At 38.8% G+C, this 17,726-nt stretch overlaps 3 protein-coding genes and 1 non-coding gene across 4 annotated transcripts; 3 read left to right on the top strand and 1 right to left on the bottom strand.

Annotated features, from left to right (window-relative positions):
• Nucleotides 1-1,550: 1,550 nt before the first annotated feature.
• On the top strand, nucleotides 1,551-3,929 carry LOC141599658 (anthocyanidin 3-O-glucoside 2'''-O-xylosyltransferase-like). Its single transcript, XM_074419743.1, has 2 exons — nucleotides 1,551-2,152; nucleotides 2,804-3,929. Exons 1-2 carry the CDS (start codon nucleotides 1,647-1,649, stop codon nucleotides 3,660-3,662), a joined length of 1,365 nt encoding a protein of 454 aa, XP_074275844.1. The 5' UTR covers nucleotides 1,551-1,646; the 3' UTR covers nucleotides 3,663-3,929.
• A 1,232-nt stretch (nucleotides 3,930-5,161) lies between these two features.
• Nucleotides 5,162-5,233, top strand: TRNAE-UUC (transfer RNA glutamic acid (anticodon UUC)). Its single transcript has one exon. It is a non-coding gene; the product is annotated as a tRNA-Glu (tRNA).
• A 600-nt stretch (nucleotides 5,234-5,833) lies between these two features.
• On the bottom strand, nucleotides 5,834-9,721 carry LOC141599659 (cytochrome c). Its single transcript, XM_074419745.1, has 4 exons — nucleotides 9,484-9,721; nucleotides 9,222-9,374; nucleotides 7,393-7,527; nucleotides 5,834-6,211 (listed from the first exon to the last, which is right to left on the bottom strand). Exons 2-4 carry the CDS (start codon nucleotides 9,331-9,333, stop codon nucleotides 6,114-6,116), a joined length of 345 nt encoding a protein of 114 aa, XP_074275846.1. The 5' UTR covers nucleotides 9,334-9,374; nucleotides 9,484-9,721; the 3' UTR covers nucleotides 5,834-6,113.
• A 6,328-nt stretch (nucleotides 9,722-16,049) lies between these two features.
• On the top strand, nucleotides 16,050-17,726 carry LOC141600933 (protein FAR1-RELATED SEQUENCE 11-like). Its single transcript, XM_074421190.1, has 3 exons — nucleotides 16,050-16,652; nucleotides 16,736-17,176; nucleotides 17,472-17,726. The coding sequence occupies exons 1-3, from the start codon at nucleotides 16,050-16,052 to the stop codon at nucleotides 17,724-17,726; spliced, it is 1,299 nt and encodes a 432-aa protein (XP_074277291.1).

Here is a 17,726-nt window from a genome sequence, read left to right on the forward strand (position 1 = left end):
TTGTTGTGTGGGTAAGGTGATTAAAATAAGATAAAGTATGAGTATTGTGGGGTATTGTTGTGGGGTGAGGTGAATAAAATAAGTATAAAAGATTGTCAAATAAGGAAATAAGGAGACTATTGTGAATAGACGAAAACGGAAATATGGAGAGTTATTTAGAATAGAAGGGAGTACTTAAATAAGTGTTTTGGAATGGTAACTTTTGATATACTAGCCTCGGGAAACCGAAATGGTAACAGTCTCTCATGCTAGGGTGGTCCTGGTAACGCACCTTCGTATGTGGGGGTGTTACAGTAGACATTAGATATAGCCAGTCAAAATTTATTTGGTTAAAAACGTTTGACCGACCGTAATTTTTGCAACAAATTTCGAAAGTGGCAATATTTTTTTTTTAAATCAAATATCTCGTAATGGCATCAATTTGAAAAAAAAAAAAAGGAATAGTCGTATTCTATAATCATGTCAGGTCCAAGTCCGCATTTAAACAGCTCTAAAAATGGCTAATCAAAATCGAACTAAAACTAAAAATAAGGTAAATTTGATTTACGTCGAACAGATTTAACCCAATCCAAAACCAAATTGATGGAATGACCTATCTACAAGATCTAACTAGAACATGACACTCGATATTTTTTCCAAAATGGGATTTAAACACAAAGAAATTAACGGAATGAGTTGAATTTCAAAGTATTTATAAAAAATGGGTTCACCTAGGATCGATTTTTACGAAGCTGGGCGAAGAGGTCAAGTCGCTAGCTCGAAGACGACTTTAAGTCAAATCTCTCTCCCGGAGAGCGACTTGTTCACTGGTAGAATTACTCATATCCACAATTTCACACCAAATATCTCGTTCATTCCCCAAAAAAATAAAATAAATAAATAAATATATACAAAACCGTAACATTAGCATACTCGAATTTTCCTAAAGAAACCCTCAAATCAATCAATTATTTTAATTAAAACTCAAATGATTAGTCTCTATGCAATATCAAACAAGTATTTTGGTCTTTCTTGTTCAATCTCCATTGAAATCCATTTTTCAACATGCTCACTTGGTGTTGTTGATTTGGTACGTTATTGTTGTTGTTTTTTATGATGATTCTTTATCGGCAATGCAAATGGAGGAATAGAAAATCAAATTAGACTGCCCAGATCCACCAAATCGCTTACGAAGCTGACGACTTGAGCTCAAGTCGCTCAGGGGGACGACGATCTCGGCTCAAATCGCTCTCTGCCTGGGCGACTTAACTGCATATCACAAAGTCTAGGTTTGGCTTCCTTTTAACTCACACCTTGGGTATGGTCGCTGAGCGGGTGAGAAACTTGAATCCGAGCGTAGCTTCGATGACGACGTGGACCCATTTTAAGTAAATACTTTGAAATCACACCCATTTCATTAATTTCTTTGTGTTTGGGCACCATTTGTCCTTTATGGAAAAAAAATTCTCTACACTCGTTGTCAAGTCATGCACCACACAGCATATCTATCCCCCAAATTAACTCCTTCTATCCACGTCTCTAAAATCCAAATGTCGTTCCAATCATCTTTATATAAACCATCCATCGACATCCATTATTCACCAAACCATTCACTATAACAAACACAAGAATTGAGTGTCTTAACATACTGAAAATTCATAATAATCATGGCGGAACAACAAAAAAAGTTACGTATAGTGATGTATCCATGGCTTGCATATGGGCATATGATCCCCTACATGCATTTAGCTAACCATTTTGCAAAATCAGGTCACAAAATTACCTACATTGTCCCTCCCAAAGCCAAACTTCGATTACAATCACTAATACTTTACCCTTCCTTAATTACCTTTCGTATTATTACCGTTCCTCACGTATCTCCTCTACCTCTAGGTACCGAGAACGTGACTGAGGTTCCAGAGCTTTTCCAGCACACCCATCTTGCTACTGCATTTGACCGGACCCGACCTGAATTTGAGTCCATTGTGACCGCCCTTAGGCCGGATGTCGTTTTTTATGATCTTGCGTATTGGGTTCCACTTGTTGCCGAGCAACTTGAGATCAAGTTTAAGTCCGTGTGTTACAATGTGGTCTCGGCGACTTGTATGAATATGATCAAGTATCATTCTTCATCCGCCTCTGCTACCGACCAATCTGCTCAGCTTGATTTAAGGTTAGTGATCAAATTACAGCCAAATGTGACCATTTTTTTTGACAAAAAATTACCTAAACAACAAACGCTAGTAACGATATTTTGTAGTTAAATAGTCACATTTTACCGTAAAAATGGTCACATAAGACCGTTTGAAACCTATTAGTGATAATATTTACTCTTTCGCTCCTGCTGACTTAAAATCCTAGCTCCACGACTGTCGGTGTTGGGGAGGATAAATACTCAACTGCCACAAAAATACTCCCTCCAATTCTATGTATTCTTCCCTTTGTTTATGGGCACGGGAATTAAGGAGAGTAATAAAATAAGAGTAAAAAGTTGGGTAGAGTTTGGTGGTTGGAGAGAAGGATGAATAATTATGAGTTAAATAAGAAATGGTGGGGCCAAAACTTTAAGAAAAGTAATAAAATATGAGTAAAAGTGTTGGGTGGGGTTTGGTGATAGGAGAGAGAAATGAATAAAATAAGAGTAAAAGTTTCCAAAATAAGAAAGGGAAAGAAAACGTGAATAATCCGTTTTAGGAAATAGGGAAGAATATATAGAATAGGAGGGAGTATGTCTTAGGAATATTAAATTACGGAGTACTCCGTATATTTTTGGTGTGCGTATTTTGTAGGTAATGACTACTAATTTTGGAAATATTTGGATTAGTGTGGAGTCATCACCTTCACGGTTCAAGGAGCGTGAGATTATCGACACCCTGTTTGGTGAGACCTTGACTTTCTTGGAGCGGGTTCAGGCAATCCTGACATACTGCGACGTGATCTCATTTCGATCATGTCGGGAGGTTGAGGGAGAAGATTGTGACGCGTTATCTAGGGAGTACAACAAGCCGGTTCTCCTCTCCGGTCCGATGATCCCAGAACTCGATGATCAGACCGAGCTCGACCCAAAATGGGCCGATTGGTTAGGAATGTTTGACGAGGGTTCCGTTGTGTTTTGTGCATTTGGGAGTCAATTTTCCCTTGACAAGGCCCAATTCCAAGAACTCCTACTCGGGTTTGAAATGACTAAATTACCCTTTTTCCTCGCGGTTTTGCCCCCAAAGGGTTGTGCCACGGTTGAGGAGGCGTTTCCCGAGGGGTTTGAGGAGCGCGTTGGGGAGCGAGGGGTGGTGACCGGCGGGTGGGTTCAGCAACAACAAATTTTATCTCACCGTTCAGTAGGATGCTTTGTGAATCATTGCGGTTTCGGAACAATGTGGGAGTCTTTGATGAGTAAGAATCAGATAGTGTTGATTCCACAGCTTGGTGATCAAGTGGTGAATGCCAAAATATTAGCTGAAAAATTGAAAGTGGGTGTAGAAGTTGAAAGAGGGGATGATGGATGGGTGTCAAAGGAATGCTTGTGCAAGGCTATTTTGTGTGTTATGGATGAAAATGACGATGTTGGTAGTCTTGTGAAGAAAAATCACCAAATTTGGTCACAAATTTTGAGGGCTCCAGGGTTTATGGATGATTATATTCACAAGTTCATCAAAGATATCGAGGCTCTTGCTGATTCGCAATAAAAGGGATTGGTAGATCTCATTTAAGACGGTACTATTGTCTTAAGCTTAAAATAAATCAAGTACTTACCACTTGTGTAGATAAGAATGAATAAGGAAAATCAACATATTTGTCTTATATACACAAGTGATGTGTTATTTGACCCGTCTTATTAAGACGGATAGTTTAGTCTTAAATGAGAATTTGTGTAAGTAGAGTTAGTAAATGGTTTGTGTGGGTCAGATTTGGTTGTGTGGATCCGGGCATATCAAGTAAGTTGGATTTCTTACAAGTCCATGTCTATTAGTTAATTTTGGAATCACAAATTCTCCCTTATGACGGAGATACCCGTCGCAAACTTGCGACGGGTACCATTTTGTCTCACACAAAACCCATGGGGGGAGAGAGAGAGTACATGGGGTGGGTGCCCACCTTGTCCCCTCTACCCATTTCCACTCACATAATACCCGTCGCAATATCCGACCCGTCGCAAGGGAGACCTACTGTTTTGGAATTGGGTTGTTTTTGGTTCGAGTCATCTCAGGCCGTTCATTTTCATGTTCGTCAATCAAGTCATTTTGTTTCAGCTCCACTCATCATTAGATAAAGGATTTTGTTTTACATTACAGGTATTCAACTCAGGTCAGTTCATTCTTGGGTTTCGAGTCAGCCTCGGTTTGTATTTTTTGGTTCGAATTAGGTCAAAAAGGGTTGGCTCATTTAGATCGGGTCAACTTTATCGGGTCCAGTAGGTAAAAAATTACAAGCTTAAGATAATTAAATTGGATACAATCTTTCATGTGTTAAGTCGATCGAACATGAAAAGAGAATTCAAAATATAGTTAGAGAATCGTTATGGAATTCCTCTCATATGAAGTTTCAACCATGTCAATTGTCCTAATGCTACCGAGATACATGTAAACTCAGATATTTCGACTCTAACAGTTTCTTGACTTTAACAATTCGTAACAAAGCTACCCACAAACTAGGTAGCACGGACACTCCTCCTAACTAGACGCCCCGTGTCCGACACCGTGTCCGACACCCGGACACCCGACACTCGTCGGACACACGCCTAAACATGTTATAGTTTACACGAGGAATAAATTCTCAAAAAAGATTGATTAGATGATTTGTTTGGGTGCGAAATTAGAGTTAGTTATAGTTAAGGTCGAATTTTACCTTCAATTACCTAAATTTAGTATCAAATACATTAAATTTAGAACCAAATACATTACAATAATAAAATCATACGTTATTTGTAACCATAAAATATGTTTTTTTATTAAATTTAAATGGCGTGTCCCGTGTCCTAAATTTCATGGGATGCCGTATCACGTGTCCGTGTCGTGTCCGTGTCCGTGTCCGTGTCCGTTTTGGTGCTACCTAGCCCACAAATCCACAATGATCAATATATGAGACTATGAGAGTATGAGACCCTTGAAACTTGAAAGTAAGTCAATATTTCTATATGTGATAACATCTTGTACTTATAAAATAACAACCCAATATTCTCAGCATATCCGTTGTCGTCCAGTGGTTAGGATATCTGGCTTTCACCCAGGAGACCCGGGTTCAATTCCCGGCAACGGAACTTTTCACTTTTAATAAAATGCATTTTTTCCCTACTTGGAACTTCGAAAGTTCATACAAGACTTCTGTTTGAATCTTCAACCCAACTTTTCTCCAACTTCCATAAAATTCAGTTGTACGGTACCGGTGAGTTTTGTAGAGTTCAGTAACATGGTGAGTAGATAAATGTTCCATTGCACATTTTTGTTTCCCTAATCACCCTAACAAACACCTATCTCACAATTACAAGCTCTAGTGTATATTTTGCATAATATTATCTCACTACAACACTATGCATCGAGAAAGGTTAAGCAAAGTTCTCAATTCCCCAGTAAATAACCATTGTCAAACCTGTTTTGACCCGGCAAAAATCAACAGTGCAATTTCAAGTGAAAAACTTGACAGGTCTGCACAAACTCTTTTGTGGCAGCTTCATTCTCATCCAAGCTCGTTTGAACAAAATACCTTAACCACCACAATGAGCTCTAATTTCGCCTTCAAAACATGTGATCCACTAAATAAAGTGTATGACAGGCCATTGGATATTGAACCTAAACTACTGCGATAAAGCTCCGTAATTTCACTCACTGTCTCATAAGATACAGGAAACTGGAAACCGATAAATCAGCAAACGGAAAAGATAATCACTTTCTATTCAAACTTCATTGGCATATTTTTAAAGATGGATATCATAGATACTTCATACTCTACGAATGTACTGTAGTGTTCTTCTCAGTTGACCAACGCCTCAAATGACTAATTTCTTACAAGTATCACATTACAAATCCAGAAACATGATTCTGGTTTCTGGAAAGGAATCCCATTGAAAACTGGTGAAACAAACAAGTGTCTTGATCGAACTCCTCTCAGATAGCCATCAACAAAGAAGAACAACAAAGTAACTAATCACTAGAAGTGGCTTCCTTGAGATAGGCAATCAGGTCGGCACGGTCTTGTGGCTTCTTCAAGCCTGGAAATACCATCTTCGTCCCTGGAATGTACTGCAAAACCAAAACAACCAGTACTCAGTTTGTTGACAATCATGTCGGTATTAGGAGTGTAGTAGTTCTTGTTGAAAACTACACGACAGGATACACCAGAATATTTTGGGTTTAGGGCACCAAACCTAGACATGGCAAAACTAATCTCACTAAGTGACCCAAGACATGAAATACATACAAGACCAAGATTCAGTAGACACAAAGAAAAGAGCTCAAATTAACCCAACCCAACTTAAAACCAATCCAAACCCAGCTTTGTTGGACATGGAAGTGACCTGGCTGAAAAAACCCAACAACCTATCCCGACATGAACCAAAACAACAAATGTCTAAATCAGCTTAATACAATACAGAATCTACATTATAATAGAGGACCGATTGTTTAATGGTCCCTTGTAAACAAATACTTCACGAACACCTTTTTCCCCCATTAGCCCCTTTTAACCATTGAGCACTGAACGAATCCATCAAAAACAGCTCATAGCCAAAATGACCCAACCCGAAATAACCCATATCCAAGTAATCCAACACAAAATGACGCATAGTACATAGAACAAAACGACTTGTATGATCTTGCTATAAATGACCTAATAACAACACGCCTCAAGCTAGGGTCTTTGGTGAAGCTAGGGTGGCTGGAGTGGGTGAGATGCCTGGTCTTGAAGGTGAGGTGGTTGAGGGTGGTGGCTGTGAAGGATACGGATAAAGGGGTAAATAGGATAAGGGTCAGTGGGTACTACCTAAAAAAGAAGGCCTTAAAAATATGATCCCTCCGATCCACACCAAGATAACAGTTACCTAAACCGGACGATCCACACCAATGGTAACATACCTTATTTGGCCTAAAAAATGACTAAGTTATCCTACCCACTACCTATTTACAAGTTTGCCATCAAATGGCCCCCACTCACCCACCACCCATTTAACCCACCTAAACCCAATTAAAACATTAATTTATTCAAGTGTCCTCAATCAAACTTTCCAACTTTACCCCTCACTTTTCCTCCTTTTCTTAAAGAACTCATATTCCCCCATGTTACCATTTGTGTGGATTGGAGGGAGTAGAAGATTTTGAGAGGGCCCAAAATGGCATATGTAAGGAAATGGATGAGACAGAGAAAGTAGACCATAGCATGAACAATAGCAATGCTGCATTGCGGATAAAACATAGAAAGAACATAACTTCTTTGGATTCAGCAAGTATTCATATAATGTGTCTTCTCCCCAAACAACAGCCTTGTTCTTATTGCCAGCAGAATAGGAGTACCCATGAGTTGTGCCTGATTGCCTCCCAAAAAGCCCGTTCAAATTTGGACCTTCAACATACAAACCAAAAAACCAGTTTAGAACTCTTTCTATCTAAAGAGAGAATATCATCTTCACGGCAACTACGATCTATTGTTTTTTTTTTGCTGGGTGTATACCATCAAGCTTAGTCCGGATTCCAGCCAGGTAGGAGGTAGGACTACTAGGGCGGTAAAACTCTCCGGCGTGAATTTTAGGTTGTACACATGACAAAGCTATTGTAACATATTACTAGACATACATGATACAGGTAATTCAAAACAAAAATAATACTTAACTGACAAGTCATCAACAAAAATTACAAAAAAGGGCTATCTTATACTCCCTCCAATCCAATCCAAACTGCCTATTCACTTTTTAAAGTCAACCTTGTTAAATTTGGACATCGATTTTATTTAATCAAATTTCTAAAATTTATACGTAAAATTAACATAGTTATGTTTGTTATAAAAAGAGGTTTCGAAAAATTATAATTTCAACACAAAAAAATAATATATAAATGAAGAAAAACGTGGTCAAAGTGTCGTTTCGTAGACCGTTAAAAGTCAAATGGGTAGTTTGGATTGGATTGGATTGGAGGGAGTACAAAGTAATCATTCCCAATAACATCTTCCACTATACAAATCCACAACAACATACTTTGTATATCAGAGCCCAGCTCTTTAACTTATAAAGGTAAGCGACCTAGATAGTTAAATGTAATGGGACAAATCAACACAAAGGACCTATGATGAAGGCCAATTAGAGCAACAAAACAGATGAAAGTAATATACTTAATCATAAACGCTAATTATATGCATAATGCATGCAATAACACAATGACACTGCACCAACTAAACTGCTGACAACATAAGACAATAGACGAAGGTCAAACTAGCTTAATTTCTCGCATAATGAATGCAATGACGACAAATGTAAAGCTGTGAGCTATGTAACTCCTACTTTTCATATGACCTTGCGTCTTGACATTTAGGCGTAGCTATGACACTTGATTTTCCTTCACTTGAACAACTCAAAGTTGAAAGCATTCTGAAATTTCATAAAATAGCCGCAATTGGACATACACCACCCGTGTCAAATAGTTTTAAACAGTCATCAGTTACACAGGCTGTTTGTAATGGACCATTAAAAACACAGTTCTCCTTGATCTAAACTTGCAACGAAAATCTCAGACCGCTTAGTTACTAAGCAGCATACCTAGCCACCTAGGGGTGGATCTAGGAATTGTTAACCAGGGAGGATCATTTCTAGCAGTCTAGCACTATGAATAGCATGTAGTACTAATTTCATTATCCAATATCTATAACCAGATGAACCACCATATGATTCTATTTCGATGTGCCTTAATATTATCATTGGAACGAGAATGTACAACTATCGTCATCATGTTATTTATTTACCTTTGATTAAAATACATCTCACATAAATTTAAAAAGATAAACAAATAATTGGGACCACATACAACAGTCTCACACAAGACCCGCCTCGCCTCGCCTCGCCTCGTTACAGACTACAGTGTTTTTTTTTTAATACTCAAAACTTGAAAATCCAATTGTGGACTGATTTCTTGGATCAATTATACAAACTAACAAATAGCCATCTAAACTAAAAAAACATTAAAAATGCTTAAAATACCTTATCTAAATTATGATTAACAACAAATGAAATGAGATGAAATAAAAAAAGATAAATAGGTGAAGAGAACCTTGTTTGTGACCAGCTCCTTTATCAACAGTATGACATTGTGCACACTTAGTTTTGAATATCTTCTCACCAGCCTTGGGGTTTCCAGCAGGTGCTTCACTGAAACTCGCCATTATTCAGTCAACTACTTTGTGTTTAGCTTCAACCCTATTTTCTGCAATTTTCAAGGGGATATTATTTAATTTAATTAATTTTAAATCGCAATAGTTTCGAAATTCGGTGAAAAATAGTAAGAACAAGACGGGGAAACTTCTGGAACTAACTAATTATAAGCGGAGGCTATCTCACAGCCACCAAAATCTCTTTCTTTGGATACTAGTTGGAAAGCCAAGCAGCCGGCATCCAACGTTTTTTAATTGTACCAGTTGTGTTTGCATACGATTATACAATCATTTTTAAGTTGTTTAATATTGTAAATGATAAAGATTACTATTAAAATTAGATATAAAAAGTGTAGAAAAATATTATTTTATTTAGGGGTTTTCTATAATGTGCCCAAGGGGCATACTATTAGACTTATTGTTGCACATGACAACAATTAATGTTATTATCTTTACCTAATTAGTGGGATTCTCAATATCTTTATAGTTATTATTTTTTTCTCTCACTTCCCTATATATTTGGGACATGCTAAATCTATGCACACAGTTTTACTAAATCCCGCACATTTTTATATCATATTCCGAATTTATCCCTCTCATTAATCACCCTACAAAGAGAGAGACAAACCAAAAACCAAAAAAATTAGAAATCCCCAATAGGTGCCCCAATGGAGAATCAGGTGAGGCGCCCCCGAAAACTTCCAATGACGGAGAGAAGGAAAGGGGACGACGGTGATAGAAGGTCGATCGACGACCGTTTGATGTTTGGCCGACGACGCAGGGTGGCTAGGATGGAGGATTGCTGGTCACGGATGGTGTTATAATGTCTGCCCATGATTTATTAAAAAGTTGGGTTGAAAATGCAACACCATCAAATTGATGAAGAAAGCAAAGCAATCAATACGCATTGATAACTTGGTCATTTAGTTTGCTTTAGCTGAATCTGGGCTTTTGGCCATTTACGATAATTTTCTCAATCAATTTTTTCCATGACAAAAATTAAAACCCTAATTGATTTTTTTAAAAAAAACATTCATTCAATCAATTAAAAGACGTGTATTAACAAAATTGTTGATTAAACAACGAAATTACTTATGATATGTGAGAATTAAGATTCATAATTATTGAACTATTAACCAATTGATTATGTTTTGAGAGGGAGAAAAGGGGGAAACTTTTTTTTAGGATGAAGGGTAGGATTGGAATAAAGTGGTAAAGTGTGCGGGATTTAGCAATTACGATATTTTTCTATCTTATTTACTATCTTGACGTTTATGTTCTCAATTTTTTTTACAGTAAGTTAAAACTAATGTTTCTCTCCATTTTTTTGTCTCTCCCAAACCACTCTCAATTAACCAAAATACAATGGAGAATAGAACAATAATATGAAGCGCACAAGAATTGTCTCATGGAAGGTATGTGATCCTTAATTTCTCCATACAAATTCTTGTACGTGTTTGTCCTACTACTTTAGTTTACTCCATACAATTATACTTCATGAATCGTTTTTGGCAAAAATGTTATTATACTCCATAAACAATTAGTAACTTGGTAATTAATGTCACCTTTTTTTATTATATTGTAGGTTGGATCTTGTTAATTTTATTGATTTGAATGAGCATCCAGATGACGTCGTACGTGAGTCGGAGAGACAAATAGTGTTAGGCCGAGTAGGCCACTCCGTCTTCCGCTCATCATATTTATTATTTTATAGTAGTCTGCTCTTTGTATTTACCGATATCATTGTATTTACCAATTCTTTGCATTTGACTCGGTGGATACATTGTATCACCCATCAACCTTGTTGTATAAATAGGTTGATATTTGGAGTAATAAACAACACACAAATTACATATATTTCCCTATATTATCTTTCACATGGTATCAGTGTGTTCTTTTTTCTATCCCCTGTAGTTCGTTCGTCTATTACCTCTGCCATGACGAACGACTCCGCCAACTCCGCAAACAACTCTGATCATAAAATTGATCCCTTATCTCCCTTTTCTCTTGCCAATCAAGAAGGGCCTGGGCAAACAATCACTCACATAAAACTCCGACCCGACAATTACGAAGAATGGTGTCGGTCCATGCGTATGTCTCTTAAATCGAGGCGAAAATTCGGTTTTTGTGATGGCACGATTACTAAGCCTACTGATGAATTTCTCGCTAACCAGTGGGTTGTCGTCCATTGCACTATTGTGCAATGGATTATGCATTCCATCGATCCCTCTATTCGGGATAGCATCTCATATACGGAGGATGCTTCGCTATTATGGCAAGAACTGGCGGAGCGATTTTCCGTTATCGATGGTTCCAAAATTCATGCGTTAAAAGCACAATTAAATGACTGTAAGCAAACTAAGGGCATGTCGGTCACCACCTATTATGGAAATTTAAAGGTTTTGTGGGATGCTATCGCTTCCCATGAGCCACCGTTCGCTTGCAAGTGTGGCCATTGCAATTGTGGCATTTCCCAGGCAGCACTCGCGCGACAGGATTCCGAGCGCCTGCATAAATTTCTTATGGGATTGGATGCCTCCTTGTATGGCGCTATTCGGTCCCATCAGTTATCTCTTGATCCTCTTCCGTCTCTCAACCGAGCTTATCAGGTTGTTCTCCAGGAAGAGCGGCTTCACGCTAGTCCCGTTACGGATTTTGTCGATCCTTCTGAAATTATGGCATGTGCTGTGAGGCGTGATAATGGGTCAACTTCGATTCCCGATTGGAGAGCTCTTCGCGAGCAGGAACGCCAAGAACGCCGAAAGTTAACCTGTTCTTTTTGCAATGCTTCAGGCCATGAAGTGCAATCTTGTTTTATTAAAGCCCAGAAGTTCCCGGACTGGTGGGGCGATCGACCTGGCACTCTCGAAGAATTACGTGCTCGCTCTCAAAAACGTGCTTCAGGCCGTTCCCCTGCTCAAGCTAATATGGTGTTTTCCAGTCCGACTTCATCCTCTTCTCATGATCGCCTCAATGGTATGTACATGTCTCCCGATTGGATTATCGACACCGGAGCATCACACCATGTCACGGGTGATATACGATGGCTTACCGAGTCCTTCTCCATTTCACCGCGTGCTGTGAGCCTGCCTAATGGACTCTCGGTTGTTGCTCATACGGCCGGGACTGTCCACTTAACTGATTCTTTAATTCTTCACAATGTTTTATTTGTTCCTAGCTTGAATTGTAATTTGTTGTCCGTATCTCAATTAAGCGCCGCCACTCGCTATGTTCTTCAATTTACTAATTACTCTTGTTCCATCCAGGACCCTTCTATGAGGACGAGGATTGGAGTCGGTGAGCTGCGGGACGGGCTCTACTATTTGCGTGCGGTGGTCGGGCCAGTGGTGCATCGCGTGAGCACGACGGATATTTTAAATTTATGGCATAAGCGGCTTGGGCATCCATCTAATAAAATTGTAAAACTACTTCCTCCTGTTAGTCATTTAAATGCCGAGTTCGAGCATGTTTGTGATATTTGTCATTTTGCGAAACAAAGCCGGACAAGTTTTTCTTTGAATAATAATAAAGCTTCCGCCATTTTCGATTTAATCCATTGTGACCTCTGGGGACCTTATCGCACTTTATCCTCTTGTGGTGCAAAATATTTTCTTACCTTAGTCGATGATTATTCTCGGGCCGTCTGGGTGTATTTGTTGCTCGACAAAACCGAGGTTACAGAAATATTTAAGAGCTTCTTAGCCATGGTTGGAACTCAATTTTCTAAACAGGTTAAAATTGTTCAATCAGACAATGGCACGGAGTTTGAGCATATGGCCGACTATTTTTTTAGGAGTGGCATTTTATTTCAAAAATCTTGTGTCGGAACTCCGCAGCAAAATGGCCGTGTTGAACGCAAACACCGTCACATTTTAAATGTGGCACGTGCTCTTATGTTTCAAGGTAATCTTCCGAAATTTTTTTGGGGTGAATGTGTGTTGACGGCGGCCTATTTAATCAATCGGACTCCCTCTGCTTTACTTCACAATAAGACACCTTATGAATTACTTTTTGGTTCCATCCCTTCCTATGATAATTTGCGGGTTTTTGGGTGCCTTTGTTTTATGCACAATTACCAAACCCGGGGTGATAAGTTTGCTAAAAGAAGTCGCAAGTGTGTCTTTCTTGGTTACCCTTATAACAAGAAGGGATGGCGAGTTTATGATATTGAGACGGGTACGTTTTATGTCTCTCGGGATGTTCGTTTTTTTGAGGAAAGCTTCCCGTATTCTGATAATATTGATAGTGGCTCGCGAGTACTAGAGTCTCCACCCAATGACTCCATTTTATTCGAAACCACGGAACACGACTCAAACCCGCGAGAGAGTGCAGATGACACCACAGAAGCTACTGATGACGGTGCCACTCCCACTGAAAATGGGAGTGAAGGAGTCAATTCTGATAGGGGTCCCATTGATGTTAATTCCAATCCGGTTGACTCTTCCATTCCTCATGCTGCTACTACATTGGGTCGTGGCAAACGGACTAAACGACTCCCTTCGCATTTGAATGGCTACATTCTCGAGACCACCACTGCCGCCACTACCGACCAACCCGCCTCACCAAACTCCATATCCTCAGGTACTCCCTATGCTATTACTAATTACGTAAATTGTAACAAATTTTCTCCTCGCCATAGACACTTTCTTGCAGCTATAACCACGGGGGATGAACCTCCATCTTTTCGTGTCGCGATCACTGATCCCAATTGGTGTCGGGCTATGCAAGAAGAGATAACGGCACTTGAAAATAATGGTACTTGGGAGCTCACCGATCTTCCACATGGCAAGAAAGCTCTTGGTTGCCGTTGGGTGTACAAAATCAAATATAACTCCGACGGTAGTATTGAGCGGTATAAAGCTCGGTTGGTTATTTTCGGAAATCATCAAGTTGCAGGCATTGATTATAGAGAGACATTTGCACCTGTCATCAAGATGGTAACTGTTCGGACCTTGCTTGCAGTCTCCGCTATTAAAAATTGGGAGCTTCATCAAATGGACGTGCATAATGCTTTCCTGCACGGTGATTTGTCTGAAGAAGTTTATATGCGGTTGCTCCCAGGTTTTAGTCGCGGTAAAGAAGGTAAGGTGTGCCGTCTGCGAAAGTCTTTGTATGGCCTTCGACAGGCGCCACGATGTTGGTTTGCAAAATTAGGAGCAGCCTTGCGTGATTATGGTTTCATTCAGTCCCATTCCGATTATTCTCTTTTCAGCTATTCCAAGAATGCGGTATGTTTACATGTTTTGGTTTACGTTGATGATCTTGTTATTGCTGGAAATAATTCAGAGACCATAAAATCGTTCAAAGCCTACCTTGGGACTCGATTTCATATGAAGGATTTGGGTGTCTTGAAGTATTTCTTGGGTATCGAGGTTGCTCGTAGTTCTGCGGGGATTTATTTGTGCCAACGAAAATATGCGCTTGACATAATCTCCGAAACTGGCCTTCTGGGTGCCAAGCCCGCCATTACCCCTATTGAACAACATCATAAACTTGGGCTTGCGTCTGGTGCTTTCCTTGATGATGCCGAGCGGTATAGACGTCTTGTCGGACGTTTGGTCTATCTCGCTGTTACTCGTCCTGATCTTTCTTATGCCGTTCATGTCTTGTCTCAATTTATGCATCAGCCTCGCCAAGAGCATATGGATGCCGCTCTTCGAGTGGTACGTTACCTCAAGGGTAAACCGGGACAAGGAATTTTGTTACGTTCAGATAGCTCTCTTACTATTTCAGGATGGTGTGATTCAGATTACGCGGGTTGTCCTTTGACGAGGCGTTCGGTTTCAGGCTGGATCGTATTTATTGGTGACTCTCCCGTTTCGTGGAAGACAAAGAAACAACAGACGGTGTCCCTTTCTTCTGCCGAGGCCGAATATCGTTCCATGTCAGCCATCCTATGCGAATTAAAATGGTTGGTGGGTTTGTTTGAAGGGCTTGGTATTTCTGTTCCCCGTCCCTTACATGTCTATAGTGACAGTAAGTCCGCTCTTCAACTTGCTCATAATCCCGTATTTCACGAAAGAACGAAGCATATCGAGGTGGATTGCCATTTTATCCGTGATGCTATCTCTACTGGCTTAATTAAACCGTCTTATATGTCTACCCACATCCAGCTAGCGGACATTTTTACGAAGGCTTTGGCTTCATCTCATTTCGATTTCCTACTTCGCAAACTGGGCATTCTTGATCTCCATGCTCCAGTTTGAGGGGGGGTGTTAGGCCGAGTAGGCCACTCCGTCTTCCGCTCATCATATTTATTATTTTATAGTAGTCTGCTCTTTGTATTTACCGATATCATTGTATTTACCAATTCTTTGCATTTGACTCGGTGGATACATTGTATCACCCATCAACCTTGTTGTATAAATAGGTTGATATTTGGAGTAATAAACAACACACAAATTACATATATTTCCCTATATTATCTTTCACAAATAGATATATTACATTATTTGAATGACACTGACCATGGAAAAACAAGTGCGATTTTTTTCGAACCGTTTATTGATCAATGTTTTCTTAGTGAAGAAGAAGCATACAAATGTTATGAGAATTTTGCTAGAGAGTCTGGATTTTCTATTCGAAAAGGCAGACTTTTTAATAAGAATGGGAAAAAATTTAGACGGGATTTTTTTTGTCATCGAGAAAGATTTCCAAATAAGAAATTTGTTGAGCCTTCTAAGGAGCAACGAAATCGGCCATCATCAAGGTGTGGTTGTAAGGCAAATATGAGGATAACTTTGAAAAAGTCCTGTGATATTTTCCTCGAAGAATGGCATGTTACTGAATATAAATCTAGTCATAACCATGCTTTGTTGTCACCTTTACTAGTGCGCTTTCTCCCATCCTATCGCACCATTTCTAAAGAAGATGAACGACAACTTTTGCTATACAAAGAAGCTGGACTTTCTGTCAAACAAATAATGCGTGTCATGGAGCTTGAAAAAAATGTGCCACATGGTGATCTTCCATTTTTTCAAAAAGATCTCCATAACTTTTTTGGTAGGATTCAAAGAGAAAATTTAGATAATGATGCCATGGACCTTCTTGAATATTGTAAAACTGGAAAGAAGGAGAACCCTCATTTCCAATTTGCTTATACAGTTGATGGTAAAAATAGGCTAAAAAATATTTTTTGGTCACCTCGTCATTGCTTTGATTTGTTTCAAGAATATGGAGATTCAACTGGACTAGATACCACTTATAGGGTCAACTCTTATGACATGCCTTTTGCCATCTTTATTGGCATCGACAATCACGGGAGAACTATTTTATTTGGTTGTGCTCTTTTGCGTAATGAAACCGTCGCTACTTTTCGTTGGTTGATGAAGGTATGAAATTTACTACTTCACTTTCTTCTTAATCTTGTGTTTTAATATTTAGTGTTTCTGACATAGCTATTGTTGATATATAGACATTCGTTACAGTCATGAAGAAATCTCCATTGACAATTATAACTGATCAAGATCCGTGGATGACGGAAGCAATATCGATCGAAATGCCATCTACAAAACATGCCTTTTGTATATGGCATATCACATCTAAGTTTTATGGTTGGTTTACTGCAATTTTGAGAGAACAATATTCTTATTTCTGTACTGAATTTTATAGACTCTACAAGTTGGATAACATTGATGATTTCGAATGGGAATGGTCTCTTCTGATTTCAAAGTTCAATTTGCAAGGAAATAAACATATATGTGGCTTGTATGAAATCAAGTACAATTGGGTGCCAGCTTATCTTCGAGACTACTTTTTTGGTGGTATGACGACTACCGGGAGATGTGAGAGTATCAACAGTTTTGTGAAACGTTTTACATCTTCACGTTCATGCTTGACTCAGCTTATCAAACAAGTTAGTTTCTTCATTTTTTTATTAACTGACTCGTCTAGTTAATTTCAGAAAAGAAATACGTATGCTTTCATTAATCTATTAAACTTGATTTACGTGGTGCTTAATGATGAGTATGCTTTTGATTGATGGTAAAAGGCTTGCTTTACGTTTTGCTTACTATTTGATCACTTTGTTTGTTGCTTTGTAAATGTATACAATAGTTTAACATAGTTAGCTACATGGTTGCACCATCTGACTATGTTTTGATCATGATACTCTCTTAAGTTTTATACTGTGTTCTTTATTAAACTTGTAGGTTGATTTGGCAGTTGGTGATATTGAGCAAACCCAACTACGTCATATCATGTTAGATACATATAGAAGTTCTACTTTACGCACATTATCTTCTTTAGAACGACAAGCATACAAAGTGTTCACAACATTCTCTTTCAAAAAATTTCAAGAGGAGTTTGAAAGGGCTACTCAATACTCGATATGTGAGGAAGGTGATGTGGTTTTTATTGTGCAACACTATAAAGATACAAAAGCACAAGGTCACTTGGAGCGGTGA

Source organism: Silene latifolia, chromosome 9 (genome assembly GCF_048544455.1).
Source record: "Silene latifolia isolate original U9 population chromosome 9, ASM4854445v1, whole genome shotgun sequence".
Lineage (NCBI taxonomy): Eukaryota > Viridiplantae > Streptophyta > Magnoliopsida > Caryophyllales > Caryophyllaceae > Silene > Silene latifolia.

Bases quoted from the DNA above. Each gene is read 5' to 3' on its own strand.
- LOC141599658 (XM_074419743.1), top strand. From the start codon at position 1,647: ATGGCGGAACAACAAAAAAAGTTACGTATAGTGATGTATCCATGGCTT. The intron at 2,153-2,803 runs GTTAGTGATCAA...TATTTGGATTAG, and splicing joins TCTGCTCAGCTTGATTTAAG to TGTGGAGTCATCACCTTCAC.
- LOC141599659 (XM_074419745.1), bottom strand. From the start codon at position 9,333: ATGGCGAGTTTCAGTGAAGCACCTGCTGGAAACCCCAAGGCTGGTGAG. The intron at 7,528-9,221 runs GTTCTCTTCACC...TGTATGTTGAAG, and splicing joins AGGAGCTGGTCACAAACAAG to GTCCAAATTTGAACGGGCTT. The intron at 6,212-7,392 runs TATGTTCTTTCT...TGGTTTTGCAGT, and splicing joins CTTGCTGAATCCAAAGAAGT to ACATTCCAGGGACGAAGATG.
- LOC141600933 (XM_074421190.1), top strand. From the start codon at position 16,050: ATGAGGATAACTTTGAAAAAGTCCTGTGATATTTTCCTCGAAGAATGG. The intron at 16,653-16,735 runs GTATGAAATTTA...GTTGATATATAG, and splicing joins CTTTTCGTTGGTTGATGAAG to ACATTCGTTACAGTCATGAA. The intron at 17,177-17,471 runs GTTAGTTTCTTC...TTAAACTTGTAG, and splicing joins TGACTCAGCTTATCAAACAA to GTTGATTTGGCAGTTGGTGA.